This window comes from Echinops telfairi, unplaced genomic scaffold, assembly GCF_000313985.2.
Source record: "Echinops telfairi isolate 266 unplaced genomic scaffold, ASM31398v2 ScPeMD7_7467;HRSCAF=8505_1, whole genome shotgun sequence".
NCBI lineage: Eukaryota > Metazoa > Chordata > Mammalia > Afrosoricida > Tenrecidae > Echinops > Echinops telfairi.
Genome location: NW_022111368.1, coordinates 40784565 through 40810578, shown reverse-complemented (window position 1 = coordinate 40810578; position 26014 = coordinate 40784565). Strand labels below are relative to the sequence as shown.

At 43.3% G+C, this 26014-nt stretch overlaps 1 protein-coding gene and 1 pseudogene across 1 annotated transcript in view; both read right to left on the bottom strand.

Moving 5' to 3' along the window:
• DNAH6 (dynein axonemal heavy chain 6) overlaps window positions 1–26014 on the bottom strand; it is a 260070-nt gene that overhangs the window by 132259 nt on the left and 101797 nt on the right. The window contains exons 21-25 of the mRNA XM_004713856.2: window positions 16516–16696; window positions 6781–6877; window positions 3575–3794; window positions 1754–1918; window positions 1567–1680 (exon numbers count right to left, since the gene is read on the bottom strand). Of these exons, the coding sequence (XP_004713913.1) occupies window positions 1567–1680; window positions 1754–1918; window positions 3575–3794; window positions 6781–6877; window positions 16516–16696 (777 nt within the window). The remainder of the gene's footprint in view (window positions 1–1566; window positions 1681–1753; window positions 1919–3574; window positions 3795–6780; window positions 6878–16515; window positions 16697–26014) is intronic.
• On the bottom strand, window positions 8384–10465 carry LOC115873227 (annotated as a pseudogene).

The window sequence follows — 26014 nt, the reverse complement described above, 5'->3', positions numbered from 1 at the left end:
TGAGATTGAGTGAGTGAGAGAGTGAGTGAGTGAGTGAGTGAGAGAGTGAGTGAGTGAATGAGAGAGTGAGTGAGTGAGTGAGTGAATGAGAGAGTGAGTGAGTGAGTGAGCGAGAGAGTGAGTCAGTGAGTGAGTGAATGAGTCAGTGAGTGAGAGAGTGAGTCAGTGAGTGAGAGTGAGAGAATTAGAGGGCAAGAGAGTGAGTGAGTGAATGAGTCAGTGAGAGAGTGAGTGAGTGAGAGAGTGAGTGAGTGAGAGAGAGAGAGTGAGTGAATGAGTGAGTGAGGGTGAGTGAGAGATTGAGAGAGTGAATGAGTGAGTAAGAAGGTGAGAGAATGAGTGAAGGAGGGAGTGAGGGTAAGTGAGAGAGTGAGAGAGAGAGAGTGAATGAGTGAGTGAGAGGGTGAGTGAGAGAATGAGAGAGTGAGAGAGTGAATGAGTGAGTGAGAGGGTGAGAGATTGAGTGAATGAGTGAGTGAGGGTGAGAGAGATTGAGAGATTGAGAGAGTGAATGAGTGAGTGAGGGTGAGAGATTTGAGAGAGTGAATGAGTGAGTGAGGGTGAGTGAGAGAGTGAATGAGTGAGTGAGAGGGAGAGAGAATGAGTGAAGGAGTGAGTGACTCCTCGTTTTCCCACTAACGCTCAGGAGACCGGAGTGCTTTCACTAAGGCAGCGCTGGGTTAAATGACAATATTTCAGGAGCGTTTGCTTCTGCTTTTTCCCTCTGTGGCTCCTGTTTGCCTGGCAGTGCGGCGGCGCGGGGATCACGTGCTTTAAACAGGCCGCGGCACTGTCTTTAAGGAGCTTTCGCTCCTTCCTCGAGCCCTTGAGATCAAAGTCCATCAGGACTCAAAGAAGAGCGTCTTCTCTTGTTACAAGGAAACACGGTACGTTCTCCCCTTCTCTTGAAGAATGATCTTCTACAAAGGCAATATTGCTTGAAAGTAGCATTGAATTTGGAGTTAAAAGTTAGGCCCCATTGTAAAATAGCATTTCCCAGACAGGCCAGGAATGGTATTTACATTCATCCAGGTGTGTGTGTGGTGCGTGTGTCTGTGTGTGTGTGTGTGTGTGTGTGTGTGTGTGTGTGTGAGATGACTGACAGCTGCCGGAGGATTTCATAACTTTGCAGACAAGCACATCCTGCCGTAGAGAGAGTGCCAACCTGGGGCTTTACTCAGGATGGAATTTCATCTCAGGATGGAATTTCATCTCAGGAGAGCTCCAGGACCTAGCAAACACAATTTGCTCCATACAAATTGCAAACAATTATAACCCCGATGTCTTCCTCTTGAATGATATTTTCCTATTTTTATATTCTCTTAATACTCATATTTCATGTGCTTTTACATGTGTATAACGCAAACACTGACTGCTCCTAAGAAAACATGAACAGAAGTGGTTTCCGTGTAAACCCCAAAGCCTTATTGGTCCCATCATAACACTAGATTTCCGTATATAAAGTAAATGTGCATGCCTATGCTAATACAAACCTCAAAGACCACCCCACATCGCATGATGTTAGCACACTGCTACTCTGTTAACAACAATAGCAACAAATCTCACCTCAAAGTTGACTTTCTCAAAAGCTTCCAGGGCTTCTTGGCAATTGCCACCTTCCGTCTCTAAGCACTCGGTCAGATCTCGACACCACATGATTTGAGAAATAGTCAGGACTACCTGCTTGGAAACATGTCCGGTGAGCGTGGGGTGCAGCTTACTAGAAGATGGGAACGTAATAAGGGCAAATTACCTGAGAAGGGTGGCCAGCTACCACCCACTCCGTCCTCAGTTTCAACTGATAGTCAGCAATGGCGCCTTTGCACAGGCGCCGCAAAGACGCGAACATGGCCTCTTCCACTTTGCCAAGCCATTCCTCCACGTTGCCTCTGGCCTTGAGTCCTTTCCCCAAGCCCACCTAGGAGGCAATCAGGACAGCGAGAGATGCCCACTGTGGGACAGCTAGCTAGAGCCGCTATGAGTCAGATTTGACTTGATGGCGGTGAGTTTGGATATTGCCCATGGATGGGGCAGATGGGGGGTGTGGCCTTTGTACTTCTGTGACGAACACTAATAGCAGGAATTGGTAGTTATATGCCTCTAGGGTCACTATCAGGAGTCCTACTGGTATTGAGGAGTCAGCATTGGGCTGCGACCCACAGGGTTTGTGGTTCAAACCTTCTCGCTTCTCGATTGTCAGTCACTGCATTGGCCTGCTTGTCTTCGTCTCCAGCTGTTCCTTCCTACTGTCCCTTTAAACCTCACGTTTCCCTAGGATTCTAGTCTCGGTCCTGTCCTTTCTTCTGAACCAGTGGTGAGCAAGTTCTTCTGCAAGAGGGTCAGTTCACGGGCTCCTGTCTCACACACACACACACACACACACACACACACACACACACACACACATACACACACCACTGTGCATTGCCTGGCGCTGTTTCCAGGACACGCTGCCATCACTGGTGGTAAGTGGCACCTGGTCAGTGCACAGTGTTAAGTACTTTATGTTTAGTACCAAGTGAGCATGTCTCCTAGTTCATTGTGTGTTATTATTAATTCCGATTTTATAGATGGGGTCACAGGTGGTCTGGGACTTACTCCCAGGTGGTATAGCCAGTGCCTTTAGCCATTCAACCCTGTGCCTCTGCGTTGAGAAAGTGTGATTCCAGTTTTCTCTCCTCTGTTCCCAAGCACAGAGCTCGTGTCTGCATCACCGCGTTTACTGTGGTGCTTTTGTGTGGGAAACTGAGGAGTGTGAAGAGAGTGTATGCGGACAAATTCTTTATTCTCATATTTAAGACGCCTGGGAAGCCAGGGTTCTGGGTGGAGGGAGGCCCTCACACTTGTGAGTTAGAGATGGGCCCTAACCACATTTTCATTATTAACATTAGTCCTCACCATATCCTCCCTAAAGTCACCTCCTACAAGGACATGGCTGATTTGTAATCTGGCCAGCAGCTTTGTCTATAGGAGCAGACATGTTGCTTTTTTCTTCTAGCTCAGGAGACATTCACTTCCCCTTCCCTGCCCAAAGCACTGGTGCTAGGTTACTCCTCCGACAATTCAGGAACTTCTAAAGTTAGGGTACAGCTCACTTTGTTATGTATGTGGTTACCTGTAATTAGGGGAGCTTGCTTGCCCTGAGACTATATAAGTTAATGTAAAGGACACATTTGTTCCCTCTCCTGCCTGGACCTGGTGCCTGACACCAGCAGGTGAGCACCCCAGCACTTCTGCCTGTCTCTGAATTTCTCCCCTTCAATCACACAACCGTCCTGAGGACTCATCCGCTTGTGGGGCTGGACCTCACACTTTTGAGCCGCTTGCTGACAGTTTCCCACTAGATTGTGAGCTCTTTCCGGCCAAGCATTTTGCCTTGGTTATTTCTGAACCCCCATGGCAGAAGCAGACAAGCTGGCACATCATTGCCCTTGATTGATGATTAGAGAGGGGATGGGTAAACCTCTGCTCTCAACACCACAAGAGCAACAAACTTTTATCCACAAAGAATTAGAAGCAAAAAAAAAAAAAAGAAAAGAAAACAACCCAACAAACCAAACAAACAGTATCTTACCCTTTCTCCTTCTGGAGATAGCATAGCTAAAATATCATTAGTGAAAACTCTTTCTGGCTCTCCTTCAACACCAGGAATTTTCCCTTCCACAGGAGGCATAAGAGCAAATTCGAGCTTTGAAATGGAGTCGAAGCATTTTCTTAAGTGTGGCTGCACAGCTTGGGGATTTCGTGTCTGAGCCAAAATCTCTAGAAGTTCATCATTTGACAAGAAGTAAAATCTGGATTAAAGAAAACACTGGAAAATATAACTTGAAGCTGAAGCAATGCCTGGGATAGACAAAATGTAAATCCCTTAGCCACATCCCGAGGTTCCCCGTTCCTCCCATGGAGTGGCCCTAGGTTTCCAGGAAGACCACATATCCCGAAACACAAGTGCTCTGATGATTAGTGACCATAGAGCTCAAACACATAGACTTAAATTCTGGTACATAAAAGAGAAACATTTTTTAGTAAAAAACTTAGAAGAAGGCTAGCTCTTGCTATTATAATGACTAATTGTAAAGTCTCACATGGCTTTAAGCTCTTAGATTGAAGCTATATTTATATTGTTTGTTTTCCCTAAAACATAGTCTGGTATCTCATACATACATAATTTGTTGAATCGATGAATGGCTGGCTGGCTGGACAGTGAGTGGATCGCTACAGGAACCTGAATGGGTTCTGTGAAGGTATAGTACGTGACCCTCCCAACACAACTGCACCCCGTTACTAAGGAAAGTCACAAAATTTGGCCAACTCACCATTTCCGACTATATTAAGTTGTAACTTTTGTAGAAACAAAATGTTTTGTACATGTTTAATATATAGGCGCCCTGGTGGCATAGTGGTTATGCAGTTCGAAACCACCAGCCACTCCTTGGGAGAAAGTGGAGACTGACTGATTATTCCTGGAAAGAGCTATGGTTTCAGAAACCCACAGGGCCACCCTACCCTGTTCTATAGGGTTGCTGTGAATGGGAAGTGATTCGATAGCAATGAGTGACTCCGGTAGAGATTTACAGCCTCGGAAACCCAAATGGGCAGTTCTGTTCTCTGAGCTGACTGGATGGCCATGTGCTTGAGGTTTTTGGTTTATTTTTTAAATCTACGAGACAAATTAAGGAAATGATGAAACTATTTTGTTATCGATTAGTGGTTGTCGAAATATGGCTCACAAACCCAACCCAGCCTGCTAACTCATTTGGTAGATTGTTTTGCTACACAGGAAAGCTCAGTTGCTTACAGACTGGCCTTGGCGTCTTTGATGCTGCGGAAGAAGAGTTGACCAGTTGCAGCAGAAACCATCTGACGTGCAAGGCCTGAAATAACTACTAACTGGGCCTTTATTTAAAAAAAAAAAGCCAACCCTTGATCTAGCTAACTGATAAAAATAGTGATTAGATTTAATCACTCCAAAGGAATTTGGCTCATTATCTGGCTATTGTAATTCATTTTAGAAAGGTTAATGAGGGCTCTAGGATTTAAGATGGTGGCTCATTAACAACAAAAACATAAGAAAACTGTATCCAATCAGTAGGCATTTTGTTTTCACTGCTGCCCACCTCCCTCTTCCATCTTTCAAAGAGAAATTATACAAACCAGTAGTTAGTAAATGTCCTAGATTACTGATTGTAAACTAGATGACGCCCCTGTATCAGGGAAAAGCTGGAGGACGCTTCTCCGATTCCTTTGCAGTCAGGCTTTTGGTGAGATTCTGCCCATGAGAGGCTCTTAGAAGGTAGAGAAGCCCTGGTTTTCCTTGGATGGCTGTGGTCAATCACAAGGCCCTGATGGACCGAAGAGGGAGGTTTTATGGGTCCTAGCGTGAATCACCTGTCATGCTCAAAGCAGCTGAGAGTCTTGGTGGAGCTTTCCTGAGAACTCTGCCTGCACTTCCAGGTTTCCTTAAAGTGGCCCTCCAGTCTGTATACTGTTCACACTCAACTACATTTATGGATATTGTATTTCTTGGGCACACATATGCTTGTTAGCCAAGTAGCCAAGATAAGAATCTAGCCCGGGCTGCCTCAGTGGCTGTCCCAAGAGAGATCCTAGCAGCCATTTCCTTAACAGCGAATGAGAAAAAATGAAAGGTGAATCCTTTTCTGAATGTTCTCCAGCGTAGAGCCGGTATGCCCCAGTGACTAAAGTTAGGGACTCTGGTAGCCATTGAGTAGTCATACTATGTTGCTGCTATGGTGAATTGCTGTAGAGCCGATTCCAATTCAGGGGGACCCATCATGTGCAGAGTAGGACTTCCCCATAGGGTCTTCAAAGCAGGCCACCAGGTCTGTCTTTTGAGGCCCCTCTGAGTAGGCTTCAATCTACAACCTTTCAGCTAGTAGTAGAGCACTGATTACATGTGCCGCTCAGGGTGCTCAGTCATACAATCAAAAACTGCAAACGCATTCCCATCGAGTAAGTTCTGACTCTTATAGAGGACAGAGTAGAACGGCCTCTGGGTTTCTGAGGCTGTAAATATTTAAGAGAATTGAAAGTCTCATTTTTCTCCCTCAGAGAAGCTAGTGCTTCGAGCTGCCGATCCTGTGGTTAGCAGCCCAACACAGAACAAACTATGCCACCAGGACTCCTGCAGTACACTACCGAACAGTCAGACTATGACCACACGTAATGATCTTACACTGGCGTATCTTCACTATTTCCCATCTGTTACCTGTGAGCTTCCTTAGAGTAGGAATCTGGCCTTTTTTTTAGTAGTTTTTTGGAGTGAATGAATGAATAGATGAGTAAGTAATTTCCTTTGGAATTGGCAACGTGGGGAAACTACAATGACTTCAGAATCAACATTGGCAGTGGTACCCACAGGCCACACATGAAAGAAAACTGAAAGAACAGACCTCTTTCATTTTTCACATACATGTCTGTGGACTTATGCCCACATGGGGGCACACACATGTATACCTATCTCCACAGTGAAACAATGCTGTGATCAAGAATCCTTCTAGCGCGGGAAGGACATACATGCCTAAGCCAAAACCGTCACTAAAACTGCTGCCCTTGAAACTTCAGGCTCCCAATCAAGAAATGACCTGAATCTCCATGATCACACGCTTTTCTTGCTTCCCTTCCTGGTTTCCTGGTGTTGTGAGGTCATGGATTGTTTGGTTTTGCTTGGTTTTAAGTGTATTCTTTTAAATTGATGGCTTGTCAGTCTTAACTACTAAAAAAAAGTCTTAGGCAATTTATTGAGATTTAGAGACTTACCTTGGAAAGATAACTCTTTTAGATTCTAAATAGGCTTCTAGACACTTCTGAATTTGGTCAAGCAGTGCATTATTGTTTTGAAAAGTCTCCAGAAGCCCTGTTCATCGAGGAAGAAGATGTATTAGAAGTATGTTAAAAACCAAAATGTAATTTCAAATGTGATGTTGTTATTTTTAGGTCTTTGGTTTCATTTGACGAAGGAATGGTTTAACTAATTAAAATTTGGGAGCTGGGCTAAACATATCCACTGTTGTTGTTGTTCGGTGCCCTCAGGTGGGTTCCGCGTCTCCCAAGCCTCTTTACCACAGAGCGAACAGGTCCTGCACCATCCTAACAACTGTCAGCGTTGAACCCCTTGCTGCAGCCACTGGTGAACGGATCGCAGTGTCAGTCCTTCTCACTGAGAGTCTTCTTTTTCGTTGCTCTTCTACTTTACCAAACATGATGTCCTTCTGCAGCACCTGGTCTCTCCGGATAACATGTTCAAAGCATGTCAGGTGATATCTTGCCATCCCCATCTAAAGCAGCATTCTGGCTGTACTTAGTCAAAGACTCCTTCTTTTGGTCATCTTTCAACATTCTTCTCCAGCACCATAATTCAAACGCATCAATTCTTCTGCCTTCCTTATTCAATGTCAACTTTCACATGGATATGAGGCAATTGAAAACATCATTGTGTGACTTAGGCCAACCTGTGCTCCTCAACGCTTTAAAGAGATCTTGCGCAGCAGATTTACCCAATGCAATGTTATTGTTCGCTGCTTCCCTGAGTATTGATTGAAGAGCCAAGCAAGATGACATTCTTCACAGTTTAAATTTTTTCTCTGTTTATCCTGATGTTTTATCCTCTTGGTCCAGTTGACCCTCCAAACACAGTCAGTTCGTGAGCCCCATCCCATTCTCTGTCCCATCTTCCTCATTTGTCTCCCATTTCTTCTGTCATCTTTAGATGCCATAATTATGGCAATAGGAGCTTCATCCCTTGATGAGAAAGATCCATGTGCTGCTGATCTTTGTAGTTTGGGTGCCTGGATTCCCTGCCTGCCCAAGAATCACAGTGCCTGGATTCCCTGCCTACCCAAGAATCAAATCCAAGTCTGTACCACAGCTTCCCAGTCTCTATGTGACCTCATTGCATCCCACCCCCACCCACCATGTACGCACACCTCTATGGCCTCATCTCCTACATATCTCTAAGTGAATACTTCACTCCCATTTACATGGACAGTTATGCATACCAAGCATGCTCTCACTTCAGAGTCCTTCTCTTGATTGTTCCTTCTACTCTAAGCCTCCTCCCGCGGGATTTTCAAATATGTTCACCTCTCTTATTCGTTAAGATTTATGTTCAAAAGTCCCTTTATCAAAGCAACCAAACAAAAAATCCCACCGCACATACAAACACCCTCCACATATGGCAACTCCTAGCCACTCTCTAGCCCCTTTATCTGACAGTGTTTTTCTTTATAGCCCATCCTCACATGAAATTATAACAGGTCTACATTGTTTTTGTTTTTTCAACTCTCAGTGGACTTTAACAACTGGGTATGACTTAGGACTTAAACACCGAGTGGTCCGGGCCACGGAGACACAACTGGCGGGATTAGTAGGCTTTCGGAGACTGCTGCTGGCGGTAGCCATCACGTCACACGTAGCCCTCATTTTTGTGGTAAGCATCCTCCTGATCTCGGAAGTAGCCATCATAGGCACCCTGCTTGTGGTCAAACACTTGCTCATTATTCTCAACCAGGCTGCCCAGTTTCTCTGCCAGCTGCAGTGCCAGGTTCTGCTGGGCCGTGGCCTCCTTGCAGTGCATCACAAACTGTCTGTGTTGGCTGGTCCAGGGAGGCCATCAGTTCCTCGGTAATGATAATCTTGCTGATGAAGGACCGTACAGTGGGCCAGTCAGCTAAAACATGTCAGACAGAGTCTCCATGCTGATGGAGTCATAGACACTGCTGCAGGTGAAAAAGTAGGTCTGAAGAGACTCTTCCTCCATTTTCCTAACCAGCATGGTACAGTTGGACAGGATCTGCACTGGTGGGTCCACATGCTGGCAGTTGTCTTGAAGGTGCCTCAGGAGCATGAGGTCACAGGCCTGGTGCCAACAGGAGTGCAGAGCATGGTGGTATGTGTGGCAGAATAGGGGGCAGGTGCGGGTCTGATCTGGGCAGTCTTTGGCGTGGATGTATTTTGCAGTCTCGCCATCAGCCAGCCGTGTCCTCCCCTTCATTTTCTGCCTGGTCTTGCTTGGACTTCGAGGACCCCTCGGGGGTGGGGTGGGGTAAGCTGTCACTGGTGGGCCTTGTAATCAAGCTTGTCATAGGTGTGGAGGATGCGCCGCAGGTAGACACAGCAGTTCTCCTCTGTGGTGCCATTCTCCTCCTGGGAGCACTGCACATGCGCAATGATGGCACACACCGCCTCATCCTTCAGATGCTGCTGTGTACTCTGGGGAGTGAGGTTCAATATTTTGCAACAGTTTGGTAAATTCTTCATCCATTTTCTCCATAAGAGTTAAGCTACAGCCACAGACTGGCAAATGGCTGGCCAGCATTGCTCAGGTTCTCACTCTCTTCCAGAATGTTCTCTCCAACAAAGATTTGGGGGGTTGCAAACAGGATGTCCATCAGCTCATTAATACAGCCCAGGCACTTCTGCCACAATTCCGGCTTCATGTACGTGGCCAGGTTGGGGTTGTTGTCATAGAGAGAGGTGATAATGTTGAACTTGATCTTCACAGTGACACCCTCCCCCAGGTTGTTTTCTGAAGCACTCGGAACCAGCAGCTGCAGCAGCTCAAGCTGTGCTGCATGATCAGTTCCCTGCAGGATCTCATCCAGTGTCTTGATAACACCAGCCTGGGTGATCTCAGTCCCCTTCATTGTCCTCCTCCTCTTCCTCATCCAAGCGCTTAGATTTCCTATCATGCTGAGATTTCCATCATCTTGCCTCCGTCCTCCCACTTCTTCTCAGCCACCTTCTTGTCCTCCTCTGCGGTGGGGGTCTTTTTACGGAATCTGGAGGCCGGTGCAGACTGTTTTCCGCCTTCCTCCTCCGAGTCTGAGTCAGACGATGTGGGACCGGGGTCCCAATCTTCTGAATCTTCTGAGTCTTCATCTTCATCCTCCAGTTTTTGGAGGAACGTGCAACTATCACTGGAAGGAGCTTTGGATTTCTTCTCCAGGAGTGTGGCAGCAGCATCCCATCCTCGTCCGAAGAGCCTTCCGAGTCTTCATTCTTCTCCACGTCTTCATCTGCAGACCGCTCAGGGTTCTGCTTGTGATTTGTGATATGGGGTTCAAAATCTCGGTTGTGTTTGCGGATCTACTGGTGCAGGGTGCTCAGGGCCTTGGCTTGTTCTTGTTCATCTTCTTCTTCCCTTCCTTATCCTCCCAGTATGCATTCAGGTAGTCCTCCAGGTCAGCCAAGGTCCGAATACAGAACCTGGGAGCCTCTTCTTTGTCCACAGTGCTCTTGTCCTTTTGATATGCTTTTCCCAGAAGCTCAAATTCTTCCAGGCACTTGGTGACACCTCAACTCTTCATGACATTCCGCATGGTCTGGATAAGATTGGTCAGCTCCTCAAATCTCTGGTCCTTGGCACTTCGGACAACCCTCTTGGTATCTTCTTCATCCTCATCAGCAATAGTGCCTGTTGGCCGAAGTCTTCCCCAGAGGGTTTGGAGACTGCTCCTCCCCAGAGACTGACGACTCTGACACCGTTGGAACCGGTGGTGAAAAAACATGATGTGGCAACCTGGCAGCTGAAGTTGTGAGCCACAGCCTAGAGTTGGGTCGACATTGTTTTATCTGAAATTCTGAGCACCAAATATGTTTGTAAACCAGATATATATTGCTGTTGTTGGTGCCATCGAGAGGTTCCAACCCATAGTGTGTTAGTCTGGGTTGACTAGAGAAACAAATTCATAGACACTCATGTGTATAAGAATGAGCTTTATAGAAAGAGTAATTGTACATTAAGAAAACATCCCAGCCCAGTCCAGATCAAATCAATAAGTCCAATATTAGCCCATATGTCCAACACCAATCTATAAAGTCCTCTTCAGACTCATGAAACACAGGCCAGTGGGTGAGAAGTCTAGTGGATTCAGTGGTGTTATAAACATCTCTGTGCTGGCAGAGGTCTCCACATGTCTTCTCCAGCTCAGGGTACTAGCATAACTCCATGTGTCTTGTCAGCTGTAACATCTCCCGGGGAGACAGTGTGCATCCCACCTCAAGCAAGCTATGTATCTCCTTAGTGCCTCCAAATGAGGTCATCAAGCTACAACCTGATTGACAGGCTAAACTCTACCCCTTCACTCTTTTAAAAATAAGTAATAATAGTTAACTTTGAATGTCCTAAAAACTACATGTATTCTAAGAACTGTATTATCTCTATCATTTTTTTCCTAGAGTAACATTTAATTGGGTATTCAAGGACCCCCAACTTCAATACTCATTAGCTAACTTTTCTTATTTTCTTTTTTTAAAAAAATACTTTTATTGGGGGCTCTTACATCTCTTATCACAATTCATACATTCCTCCAATGTGTCAAGCACATTTGCACATATGCCACCTTCATCATTTTCAAAGCATTTTCTTCCCACTTGAGCCCCTGAAATCAGCTCCCATTTCTTCCCCCTCTGTCCACCGTCCCTCACGAACCCTTGATAAATTACAGATTTTTTCCATATCTTACATCATCCTCAGTCGCCCCTCACCCACTTTTCCATTATTTGTCCCCCAGGGAGGGATTCTGGGTTGATCCTTGTGATAGATTTCCCCCTTTCCCCCTCACCTTCCCTTAATCCTCCTGGTATCCCTACTCTCCTTGTTGGCCCTGAGGGGTTTATCTATCCTGGATTCCCTGTGTTGCAAGCTCTTATCTGTAGCAGTGTGCATACCTTGGTCTAATCTGATTTGTAGGGTAGAATTGAGGTCATGATAGTAGGGTGAAGGAAGCACCAAAGAGCTAGAGGAAAGTTGTGTGCTTCATCGATGCTATACTGCACCCTGGCTGGCTCACCTCTTCCCTGTGACCCCTCTGTGAGGGGATGTCCAATTGTCTACAGATGGGCATTGGGTCTTCACTCCATGACCCCCACCCATCCATTCACCTTGGGCATGGTTTTATTCTGGGTCTTAGATACCTGGTACCGGATCCCATCGACACCTCACTCTTAATCCTCTCAAATTGACAACAGATTATGTAACTACCACACATAGTGACCATATGCACAGAAGAACTAAACACTGCCCTGCCCTGCCCTGCATCATCCTATGCTTGGCTCCATTGTTGCAACCACTGTGTCAACCCAGCTCCTTGCAGGGCTTTCTCTTTTTTGCTGCCCCTCTACCAAGCATAATGTCCTTCTCCAGGGACTGGTCTTTCTTGACGACATATCCAAAGCATGTATGATGACATTTCCTCATCCTAGCCTCTAAAGAGCACTCTGGCCCTTCTTCTTCAGTAGAATAATATCAGATCAAGACAGATCAGTTTCGCCTTTTAGCAGTTCGTGTTACTGTCAATATTCTTGGGCGGCACTACAATTTGAATGCATTGATTCTTCTTTATTCAATGTCCAACTTTCACATGCATATGAGGAGGACATGGAAAATATGATAGCATGGCCAGGTACACTTTAGTCCTCAAAGTTACATCCTTGATTTTCAACACTCTGAAGAGGTCTTGTGCAACACATTTACCTAATGCAACCCATCTTTTTAATATCTTGACTGCTGCTTCCATGAGCATTGATTGTGGATCCAAGGCAGACAGAATCCTTGACTTCAACCTTTTCTTCATTTATCATTAGGTTCCTATGGATCCAGGTCTTTTTTTTTTTTACATTGAGCTGTAATCTATATTGAAGGCTACTATCCTTGACCTTCATCAGCAAATGCTTCAAGTCTTTCTCGTTTTTAACAAGCAAGGAGTGTCATCTGCAATCTCAGGTTGCTAACAAGAATTCCTCCAATCCTGACACCACATTCTTCTTCACAATGGCCAACTTCTCTGATTATTTGCTTAGAATACTGATTGAATAATTAATGTGACAGTATATAATCCTGTCACACCTCTTTCCTGATTTAAACTATGCAGTATCCCCTTGCTCTGTTTGCACAACTGCCCTTTGATCCATGTTCTACATACACACAACAAAGTGTTCTGGAATTCCCATTTTTCTTAAGCTTATCCATAGTTCATTTATGATGTACAGTTGAATGTCTTGGCATAGTCAATAAAAAACATGGAGACATCTTTCCGGTATTCTGTGCATTCAGTCAAGATCCAGTTGATGTCTGCAATAATATACTTTCTTCTCCAACCTCTTCTGCATCTGGCTTGAACCTCTGACAGCTGCCCATCCATGTACTGCTACAACCGGTGTTGGATGATTTTCAGAAAAATTTATTGGCATGTGATATCAGTGATATTTTGAGTATTATGCTATCATCTTTCTTTGGAATGGGTACATACTAATATTTTGGCAGCTAAAGTCTTGAATCACACAGTAAGTGCATATAGCAGGTAGAAAAATGACCCTTTAAAGAAGTTCATGCAGTAAGCATTCAAACTTGTGAACATGTTACTATATGTAGAACAATGGACTTTGAAAATTAGATTAAGAATTTCGGAATTTGAAGATTATTTTAGATTAGGTGGTGGGCCCAGTGTAATCACACAGATCCTTATCTGAGGAAGTTAAGAGAGTCAGAGTCAGAAAAGATGTGGCAGTGGCAGTGGCAACAGAAGCTGGATTGATGTGATTGCTGACTGAAAGAGAACTAGGAGCCCCAGATGGAGGGCAGCCTCCAGAAGATGAAAGAGCAAAAATATCATTTCTCCCTGAGAGCTTTCCGGGAAAAATGCAACCCTATTGACACCTTGATTTTAGCCCAGGGAGACTTATTTTGGACTCTGATTCCCCAACCTTTAAAGTAATACATTTGTTTTGTTTTGAGGTACTAAAACAAAAAATACAACACAAATATGGTGCTGTCAAGTGGATTTGAATTTATGGCAACAGTGTGGGCTACAGGGTAGTAAATCTAACTGTCCCATTGGATTTTCTTGGCTGTGATCGTTACAGAAGGATATTGCCAAGGTTCTTCTGCAGAGCTGCTGGGTGGGGTTTGACTGTGTTCTCAAGTGCAACAGAGTAGAACACATATAGAAGGTTGCCTTGGCAGCGATCTGTAATGAAACCGATTGATAGGCCTTTCTTCTATGGCACAGCTGGCTAGGTTTTGACTGCCAACTTTCTTCTTAGTAGCTGAACATAAATCATGTGTGCCACTCAGAGTTTGCATAAGCCACTGGTGTTGTTGCTAGGTGCCATCGAGTTGACTCTGACCCATAGAGACCCTGTGCACAACAGGAGGAGACACTACATGGTCCTGCACCATCCTCACAGTTGTTCCCTGTGCCTGAGCCTATTGTTGTAGCCACTGTGTTCTGCTCATCTAGGACCTTCTTGTTTTTGGCAGCCTCTCCACTTTACCAATGTAAGACAAAGTCTTGTCATCTTTGCATCTAAGGAGCATACTGGCCTTACTTCTTCCAAGACAGATAGGTTTGTTCTTTTTAGCAGTCCACAGTACTTTTAATATTCTTCTCCAGCACCGCAATGCAAATGCATTGATTCTTCTTCAGTCTTCCTTATTCAATGTCCAATTTTCACATGCAGATGATGCCATGTGATGTCATGGTTTGGGTCAGGCACACCTTAGTTCTCAGAGTAATATTTTTGCTCTTCAGTATGATAAAGAGGTCTTATACAGCAGATTTATCTAATGCAGTACATCTTTTGGTCCCTCGCCTGCTGCCTCCATGAGCACTGATTGTAGATCCAAGACAGAATCCTTGGCAACTTCAACCTTTTCTGAAATGATCATGATGTGAGCTATGGGTCCAATTGTGAGGCTGTTGGTCTTCCTTAGATTGGATTGTAATCCATACTGAAGGCCACAATTCTTGAGTTTCATCAGAAAGTAAGAGTGGAATAATAATAATAACAGCCCTTTCTTTGACAGAAGTAGCCACTGTCAGAAAACAGTGAAGCTACAACTACAAGATCCCCAAGGTTGTAAAATGTAATCCAAAATTACATCTGGCAAAACGGACATTCCAACGTGAAGGCCAGAGACAAAGGGTTGTTAACATGCAAGAGAGCAAAACATTCATGTCTACAAACTTGTACTAAGATAATTTTACAGCTTCCAAATTGCATACATAAATATTTAGTGATATTTATCATGATGTCTATAATTTACTTCAAAATCATTCTGTACACAGAGCTACCAAAGGGGTCAAAAATGAAACGCAGAAAGTAAAGACAGCAAATGCGTGTAGAACTCTGGACGCTTTACTGTACAGAGAGGTAAAGACACTTGAGAGAGGGAGTTTATGAAAGGATTTTTTAAAATGGATTTGGGGATATAATTTGCCCTTTTGATTGATAGGCTCATGGAAAGAATTCAAGAGAAAAAGAGACTGTGAAGGAGCAAGGGAATGATTGCAGGAGCAAAGGGCTTGGGTGGAGTGAGAAAGCCTGGGATCCAGAGCATACGTGGAGGGGCTGGCTCTGCTAAAAGCAAGACTGGTTCTTTCACTGATAACAGAGGGAGTCAAAGGACATGGAGGGGCAAAAATGCTAGTGAATGCACAAAGTTAATTTTGGGAAGGTGGGGATTTCCAATTTGTTTTCTCAATGACAAGGCAAGTTCCTCCTCTAGACAGAATGATACCAGAAGTCCGAAGAGAAAACGTGGTGTGAAATGGTCACCGTGGAAAGTTAAGCAAACAGATCTAGACAGAGTAAGATATCAGAGAGTGTCATTCCTTCCTGTTTGAGAGCTGGGATCAGGAACCTAAAGTGAGACATGCTGGGCGGCACTGATGGTTAATGTGCTTGTCTGCTAACCCAAACTGGAGGTTTGACCACACATAGAGGCACCAAAAATGAAAGGGCTGGTGGCCTCCTTCTCAAAAACCACCCATCGAGGACCCAGTGGGATCAGATTTACTCAGGATGGGGCTGCCACGAGCCCGGCTCGTCAACCACTGGTTGTTTGGATCGGGCTTCTTTCCACAAGAACCAGCCTCTCAGGTGCAGGGAAGGAGCTTTAGATAATGGTTTCACCTAAAATTAAGGTGAAGGCAGGTAAAGATTATAGAAGAGATTTTGTAAGGGAGCATTTTACTAATGGATGGCAGACTCCTCTGGGTCAAGAGTGACGTGGGATCACCAGGAAGGTTCAGATGGATAGAGCCATGGTCTGAAGGTTTCTATGAAGTCAAATGATTGCTTGCTTAGAGCACCTGAGCGAGTGAGCTGGGGAGATGGCAAGTGGGAGTCAAAGGGTAAAGAATCTCCGTTGCCTATTTTTTTTTAATTTGAGATTTACGAATATTCATGGGCAATCAAACAAGAGTTGGGAAATCTGCCCCGGGGTAGTTCATCAGATGCAGCCTAACTCAGGAACATTTTCAAGATGAGAAAGATTTACTGCTTGAAGTTTTCTTTAGTCTTTGTATCAAGTGAAAAGGTCAAGATAAAATGGTAATAAAATGGCCCCGATCGGCTAAGATCCTGAAATCTATGCAAGACTATCCCCTGGCTGGTAATGATACTTCTAGTAATCCACTCACACTTTCCCATTGGTACTCCACTCCATATGGTGTACATTGATAAAAAATAAACACACAGTTTGTTTTATACCTGGCTGAGTAGCCGCTCGAAGAGCATTAGGCAGCCGGTTCACCTTCCTCATGATTTCTTTCCATGACTTATCCACCTGAAGGAACATCTTGGCCTCTGCTGGCAACTGCCTCTGAATATCAGGAGCATTAAAAATGCTTTCCAGGTAGAGCCAGTTTCTCTGACAGGTCAGCCACTCCTCCTAGGAGAAAGAGATGGACATTTTCAGATTTTAATTCCCATAATAAAAGCATGCAGTTATATTAAATGTAATTACCTAGGGAGTCACTGTTACCTTTTTTCTTGGCAGTCTGCTTTATGTCTCCTCCCAGGTTCTTTGAAATGAAATTCCTTAAAGGTTCTATAGCCTCTGCCTGATTTTATCTCACTCTCCACTGAGAGAGTAGAGTCACTAGTGGGCTCTGTGGTAAACAGAATGCAACCAGAGAGATGCCCAGAGACGGTCCATAGCAATGTTTCTCAAAGTGCACAATACCACCCCTGGGGGCCTTGGGACACCCCAGGGGGCTGCAAAAACAGATCCCTACACTTTATTTTAGATGATGGTGTGTAGTCTACATGTTTTTAATTGCCAGGGTGGCACTGAGTTTTTGTTTCTTATTTTTAGTCTAAAAAGGGTGTAGTGGGTCAAATACATTTGGGACCTTATGTTCTGGAGGGGAGGAAGACGGCTACACTTAATGAAATGTGAAGGGCTTGGAAAACAGGGAGTTTAGTTGCTATTCCCAAGCATTAAGAAAGATTATAATTTGAAAAGGTTCTATTTTCCCCCTCTATTATTTTACACTCTCTTTTTTATTTTGGGAAATACATTAGAAAGTTTGAAATTTCTTTTAAAAGGAATAAGAATGCTTTTCTTTATGCATAAAGGTCATCCGGACAGGGACAGGACAGGTAGAAAACATAGGAGGCTGCGAGGAAGGGGGTTATTCGTTGCCCCTCATCTTAGATACAATTAAGAAACCACAGATGCCTGCGAGAATTAACTTCCTAGAGCTGATGTTACCTCTGTGCTTCCTGCCTTCGTGCATGCCAGGCTAGATCCCAAAGAGTATTTCTCACATGACTTTTAAACTTTAAAGTATTGTCTAAGCCTCAAGTCATAAACATTCTCTGGTTTATTTCAGGTATCACATTTTCTCACAGTTAATTGCCTGGGGCCCACACGTTAGTACAAAATTCTCTTTCTCTCTCTTTCAATTGACAATGCCTATTTTTCAATTGCACAAGGAACACATGTTTATGGTTTACAAATAAGATACAGACTACCTTAGAAAAGAGGACTCACTATAAACTTTACCACTAGGACACTGGCACTGTTGCTTCCTTCCTGACTTTAAAGTATGAATTTCCCATTTTAAAAACAATGCAATGGCATAATACCCCTTATTTTACTTTTTTGCTTATTGTTTTCAAATGTTACATAGAGATTGAACCTCTCCCTATATAAACAAAGAAATCATCATGTCATTTCTCAGGGAAGAGTGTCAATCTATCATTTAATCAGCCATGCCCTTGATGCCTACGCTATCCTGGGATGGCCACTACTTTTGATTCACAGATAGTTTATTTCCATTCGCTGTGGGCAGAGCAGCCAACGCTGATCATTCTTATCAGTAATGAGTCTCTGTGGCAGAATTATTTTCTCTACTTTTCATTTTCTTAAAAAAATAGTTTACTGACATATAATTCACCAGTCATATACTTCCACAGTTCAGTCCTATAAAAAAGCTGTATAGTCATCACTGCAATCAATTCTAGAACATTTTATTCCTTCTTGTACTCCTTATCATCTCCCCATTTCCCTCCACATTCCCCTCCCACAACCCCAGTAAACGATTAATTTAGTTACTGTCTCTACAGATTTACTTATCCTGAATTTCATATACCAGATAACATTCAAAAGAAAATAATGAAAACAGCAAAAAAACAAAAACAAAAAATTAAAGGGGAACAATATTAACAAAATAAACCAGAGGATAAAACCTCAATCCAGAAAGTAGCAGGAAATACTAAAATCTAGAAAAAATTTAGAACAGGTTAAAAGGGAGATCAAATGATCAGGATTACATTTTAGCCCAATTACATCTGCCATAATCAAGTTTACAATACTCTTTGGGCACAATTGTTTTTAAAGTCCATCTTTGATCATTTATCTTTTAACTTTGATCTGTAGTTCCTCCCTTCTTATAGGGATTAGCTATCAGTCAAAAAAACTTCGCAGGTATCAGATAATATAGTTTTCACTGATTAGGATAGATTCATTGTAAAATATCTCTTCCAGATGGACATCAGACCTCTACTGAAGTACTCCCTCGATGCAAGAACACTTTGTTCTATTAAACTAGCATTCCACAATGCTCACCTTCCCCGTACAATTGCTGAAGACAAAGCGAGTACATAAGCAAATGTGGTGAAGAATGCTGATGGTGTCCGGCTATCAAAATATATAGCATCTGGGGTCTTAAAGGCTTGAAGATAAACAAGTGGCCATCTAGCTCAGAAGCAACAAAGCCCACATGGAAGAAGCACACCAGCCTGTGTGATCACAAGGTGTCGATAGGATCAGGTATCAGGCACTAAAGACCCAGGACAAAAAAATCATATCAATGTGAATATGGGGAAGTGCAGAGTGGAGACCCAAAGCCCATCTGTAGGCAACTGGACAACCCCTTATGGAAGGATCACAGGGAGGAGATGAGCCATTCAGTGCAGTACAGCACCAATGAAACATACAACATTCCTCTAGTTCTTTAATGCTTTCTCCTCCCCACTATCATGATCCCAATTCTACCTTACAAATCCGGTTAGACCCGAGGATGTACACTGGTACAGTTCAGAGCTGGAAACAGTTTAGAGAGAATCCAGGATGGATAAACCCTTCAGGATCAATAATGAGAGAAGCGATAAATCACAGTGATCTACATATAACCCCTTCCCTGGGTGATGAACAACAGAAAAGTGGGTGAATGGAGACATCGGGCAGTGTAAGACATGAAACAAAATTATCAAGGGTACATGAGGGAAGGAAGGGTGTGGGAGGGAGGGGGGAAAATGAGGAGTTGATACCAGGGGCTCAACTAGAAAGAAAACGTTTTGAGAATGATGGTGGCAACAAATATACAAATGTGCTTGACACATTGGATGTATGTATGGATCAAAATAAGAGTTGTATGAGCCCCCAATAAAATGATTTTTTAAAAAGTGTCTGCTAAACAAAATAGGAATTGGTTATCTTTTCTTACTTATTGTCTTTACCAAATTACAGATACCTTTCCATATCGCAATACAGAGATTTAAACACAGTTAAAATTTAAAAGCAATTAGATAGGTCTCTTGTGAAATCAGTACAACTGAGGACTTTTGTGCTTCTTTTTTTTTAACCTATAGGAGAATCTGAGATGGAATACAAATAAAATAGAGGTGTGTATCACAAGGAAGAGGAAGGAGCTCTGGTGGCATTGAGCTCTGGTTATGTGTTATGCTGGGATCCACAAGGTCAACAGTTCAAAATCACCAGTCACTCTGAGCAAGAAAGATGGGGCTTTCCACTCTGGTAAATAGTCTTGAAAACTCACAGGGGCATTTCTGTCCTGTCCTAGAGGATCTCTGTGAGTTGGCATCTATTTGATGGCAGTGAGTGAGAGCACAAGGGATAGTTCCAAAGAGACTTCAAGCAACAGTGCTTTTCTTGTAGATACAATGTTGTGGTAACAAGACTGTTAAGGTAGCCGCCCTCCCCCACTCCCCTACCAGGCCAAGATTTGGTGTTCACACCCTTGTAATCCTCTTTCCTTGAATATGGGCATCACCTGTGACTTCTTGATAGCCAGAGGAACATGGAAAAGGTGATGGGATTTAAATATTACATATCTATGATTATGTTTCATACAATTGTAATGCCCATCATGCCAGGAGAATCTCTTCCTTGCTGAAAGTGCTCACATTGGGAAAATCATATGGAAAACATATTTAGTCAGCCTCTAGAAGTTGAGGATGGCCCCGCTTAACAGCCCACAAGAATTGAAGGCCTTAGTTCTATTGCTGCAAGGAAGTGAATTCTTCCATCCCATCTGGGGGAGCTCCACCCTCTGCAGTGTAACACGAGGATGGGGAAAGCCCACCCAACTTCCTCCAGGGAAGTCCTGCCCACCTGTCCTCTGCTACACCTATATCCCACCAATCTTCCTTGGGGAAATCCCATGCAACTTCTTTTGGGAATGTCCCACCTGTGTGGCTGGGGGAGCTCCTACACATCCTCCGGCCTCATGTGACTGAGAGAATTTCCTCCCACCTGCCACAGTGCTTCACATGGCCTAAGGCAGCTCAGACAATACTCTACAGCACTCCATGTTGCTGTGGGAATCTGTGCTCAACCTCCATGGAGATCTAGCTGAACAGGCCAATTCTTCCCACCATCTGCGGTGCTCTACACCAAAGCAGGTATACCTACCTGCCTTCTGTGGCACCACCACCCCTTACAGCAGACACCCCTGAACAACCTCTGCAGCAACCCAAGCTGCCGTGGGCCACACCATCACAGCTTCTTGTGAGATCACCCAGTGCAGCACCATCCTTGTGGGTCCACAGCCACCCAAACAGTGTCCCCTGAGAGGACCATCCAACTTGCCCTCCAAATAACAGAATACTGGTTGACTAGGGAAAGAGTGAAGCCACAGAAGGATAAATCAATAGGCCAATCTCATAGTGTAATCAACTGCAGGCAGTTTGAAGAAGCATTCCTACGAGTCTCCCAGAGAGAGCCCAGTGCTCTTCAACTCTCTGGAAAATGGCACCAGGATCCTCTAAAACATTGGGACACAAAACAGCAAGCAGCTCCAATGACCTCAACAAAAAAAAGGAGAAAAAAGACAATGTTGGAAGATGTACTGAAACTAATGACATGCATTGAATAAGCAAATATTGATCTGTCACTAAATAAAATTTCAGAATGCTGCTTGGAGTCATCCGAGGGATATGAGGGAAACAATACAGAAAAAGGATGAAATGATGGAGAAGATAAAGACCACACACTAAAGGGAAATATAAGAGCTTAGGGACTAGATAACAAAAACCAGTAGCAGACTCACGGACTTTGCCAACTGACTGGAGGAGGCAGAGAACCACACCAGTGACCTAGAGGACAGCCAAGGAGACTTTAACAAACTTGAACAAAAGTCTAATAAGATCATCAGTGAATCTGAAGAAAACCTAAGAGCTATGTCTGATGCTACGAAGAAGAACAACATCAGAATAATTGGATTACCAGAGGAAGACACATGAAGAAGTCAACTCCAAAAATAATGAATTCTCAGAGGAAAACTTTCCCAGCTTAATGAATGAAACCCAGGTAACCATTCAGGAGGCTGAAAGAACACCAGCTAGACTGAATCCCAAGAAGAAGTTACCAAGGCACATAATAGTTAAACTATCCACCTAGACGGAGACGTAAGGGTCTTCCCAGACAAGGAAAAACTCAGAGAATAAGTTAAAAATAACCCAGCCCTACAAAAGATCCTTGCCAACCCAGTATGGGCAGAAGAACAGCACTCATCATGCACAAAGAGACTGCCACAAGCAACAACCCCACCAAGAGGGCAACAAAGAGCAAACAGCCCCCAAGATAGCATTAGCTTAAGGGTGGAAAGACGTCAAGAATGAAACACACACACACACACACACACACGTGCGCGCACACGCATGCATACCACACTGATAAGAAAGGGAGGTCGGAAAACACCCAACACAAAAGGTATAAGATGACATCACAGGGTCCGCAGATGGAGATAATAACCCTGAATATCAATGGACTGAACTCAGGCATTAAAAGGCTGAGGCTATCAGACTGGCTTAGAAAACACAACCCATCAACCTGCTGCCTACAGGGGACACGTCTCAAGATTACAGACACACAAAAAAGGCTGAGAATCAAAGGCTGGAAAAAAATATGCCAAGCAAACAGCAATTCACAAAAAGTAGGGGCTGCAATCCTAATCTCGGATAAAATTGACCTCAAAGAGCAAACCATAAAGAGATAAGGCAGAGATTACATAATGCTCAAGGGAACTGTAGACAAAGAACCAATAATCATTTTAAACATATATTCCCCGAATGAGAGACCTGCTGCATATGTCCATCAAACGCTACAAAAGATGAAAAAAGGAATCACATGCTCAACAATTATAGTAGGTGACGTTAATACACCACTCTCTGAGACATATAGATCACAGGGGAAAAAAACTCAAGGAGGTTACAGATCTAAAAACTACAATTGGATAATTTGACCTGATACATATTTACAGAGCTCTTCACCCAAATACAAAAAAAATCACATTCTTTTCAAGTCCACGTGGCACATTTTCAAAGATAGACACATGCTGGGGTGTGGTAGTCACCTAATTTGATGTCAATTTAAGGATTAGGAATGCAGGGGTGGAGTCTAGGTTAAGGTGACCAGATTTTAACATCGGTAAAGCGGGACATCATTGATAAAACTCATATCCTGGAGAAATAACCACATGGCAGCAGAAAACCATATACCCTAGCTTATCGTGCTTTCTTTCCAAAAATCGGGACTTTTAAAAATATGCCGCGGGATGCGGGAAAAATTGTTAAAAATCGGGACTGTCCTGCCAAAAGTAGGGCGTCTGGTTACCTTAGTCTAGGCTGTCAATCTGGAGATAGCCAATGAGGGTTCTGTGGGCATGGCCTTTCCCTGAGAATTCTGGGAAATCTGGTACTTCCTTCTTGGAGGCGGAAGACACCTCTCTCTCTCTGCGACTCCCTGGGAGACATTGCAGAAGACAATCCATATGGATGCAACCAGACCTCAGAAGCCAGAGAAGCCACAGAGAGACCCCTGCTAATGCTGAAATGTTTCCAATGACACTGGATACAAAGACTTTCCACCCACTGGCCTGTGATCTTCTGCATTCGGCATCATTGCATGTGTATTGTGAGTCTGAAGAGGACTTTATAGATTGATATCAGAAATATGGGCTAATATCAGACTTATGGAATTGATTTGGGCTGGGATGTTTTCTCGACGTTGAATTGCTCTTGTATATAATCTCTCCCTTATATACATATGCGTGCTTATGAATTTGTTTTTCTAGTCTACCCAGACGAACACATGGGGCATAAGGCAAATCTGCATAAATTTAAGCACATTGATATCAAATAGACCTCTCTCTCTGACCACTGTGCCATAGGCTGAAATCAACAAAAGGAAGACAAAGAAAAGAAGAGCAAAAAATTGGAGGATGAATAACTCTCTATTGCAAAAGGAGTGTATACTGGCCCAGATCAGAGATAAAATTAGGAAATTTCTAGAAACAAACTAGAATGAAAACACGACATACCAAAACTTATGGGACACATTAAAGGCATTTATCAGAGAAATTTTCATAGCAATACATGCACTTATGATTGATATGTTGGCACGAAATTTACAGCAACTAGAGCAGAGTCAACAGGACAGTCCTACTAATAGCAAAATAAAAGAAATATTAAAATCAGTGCTGAGATCCAGGAGAGGGAAAATAAGTACACTATGGAAAAAACCCTATTAAAAGTTGGTTCTTTGAAAGTGTAAACAGAATCGACAGACCACTGGCAAATGTAAGCAAATAAAGGAAGGAACAAATTGCAATAGCAAGGATGAGGGATGAAAGAGGGGACATTACAACAGACCCTAATGAAATCAAAAGGATTATTACACAGTACTATGAAGGACTGTGTTCCAATGAATTCAACAATTTGGACTGTGTTCCAATGAATTCAACAATTTGGAAGACATGGACAAATTCTTGGAATACCAATCCCTCCCTAGACTATCCCAGATCGATGTCAAGAATCGCAATGACCTGTAGCAATAGAAGAAATAGACAATGTCATCAAGGGATTACCAACAAAAAATTCTCCTGGACCAGATGGCTTCACAGGAGAATTCTACCAAGCATTTAGGGAAGAACTGACACACCAATCCTACACAAACTCTTCCAGAACATAGAAAAAGATGACAAACTCCTGAACTCTTTCTATGAAGCTAGTGTAACTCTGATACTGACACCTACAAGGATCCCACAAGAATCGAGAACTACAGACCAATATCCCTAATGAACATTGATGCAAACATCCTTGACAAAATACTGGTCAATAGAATACAAAAGTATATAAAACAAATAATTCTACCATGACCAAGTTGGATTCATATCAGGGATGCAGGGATGGTTTGACATACAAAAAAACATTAGTATCATTCGCCACATTGACACGAAAAACTATAAGAACCACATAATAATATAATAGATGCAGGAAAAGCATTCGACAACGTCCAACACCAATTCCTATTTAACACACTCAATCAGATAGTTATGAAAGGAAAATTCCACAGTATAATACAAGCTATATATGAAAAACCAACAGCCAACGTGGTAGTTAATGGAGAAAAGATGAAAACAATCTCACTGGAAAAGGGGACAATACAAGGATGCCCCTTATCTCCACCCTTATTTAGCATCGTATCGTACTGGAGGTCTTAGCTAAATGCATAAGGCAAAGAAAAGACATCAAAGGTATTTGCCTGAGAAAGGAAGAGGTGAAACTATCATTATTCGCAGATTATATGATTTTATATATGGAAAATCCCAAAAGCTCCACAAGGGGAGTACTGGAAGCAATGGAGGAATATGGCAGAGTGGCAGGCTATATGATCAGACTGCTATACACATCAGACAAGACCACAGAAGAGGAGATGAAAAAGGTGGTACCCTTCAAAATAGTCAAGCACAAATTGAAATATCTAGGGATATATCTGACTAAAAAAAACAAAAGATTTGTACAAGGAAACTATAGAACACTATTATAAGAAACCAAGAGTGACCTCAACAAATGGAAAAATATCCCATGCTCGTGGACTGGAAGACTCAATACAGTAAAGATATCAGTTCTGCCCAAGGCACTATATAAGTTTAATGCAATCCCAATACCATTACCCTCATCTTTCTTCAAAGAATTGGAAAAACTGATTACTAACTTCATATCGGGGGGAAGAAGCCCAGAATTAGCAGACAACTCCTCAAGAAGAAAGACAGAGTGGGAGGGCTTGCTTTACCTGACTTTAGCATATAATATACTGCCAGAAGAAGCAAGCTCCTAGCACAATCACTACGGGTTCGGTAGGCGCAATTGTACAGCGATAACAAGTAAATATTATAGTAAAGTTATAGAGAGCATAAGAGATAAAAGAGATATATGTATAGGAATAAATGGAGTCAGACACATTACATGGTAGCACTGCCCACCTCAGCCCCGCTTGGTAATTCATGTGGAGAGAGAGAGCGAACTTTAATGCTCCCCAAGCTTTTATACTCTCTGGGGACGTTGAGGACGTGCAAGCCCCCACATTACAGGTGAAGACATACGTCACAGGAAAGGGTTGTGCTACAGGTATTACAGTGATGGGAGGGGGTGATCTAGGGACATACACACTATAGGA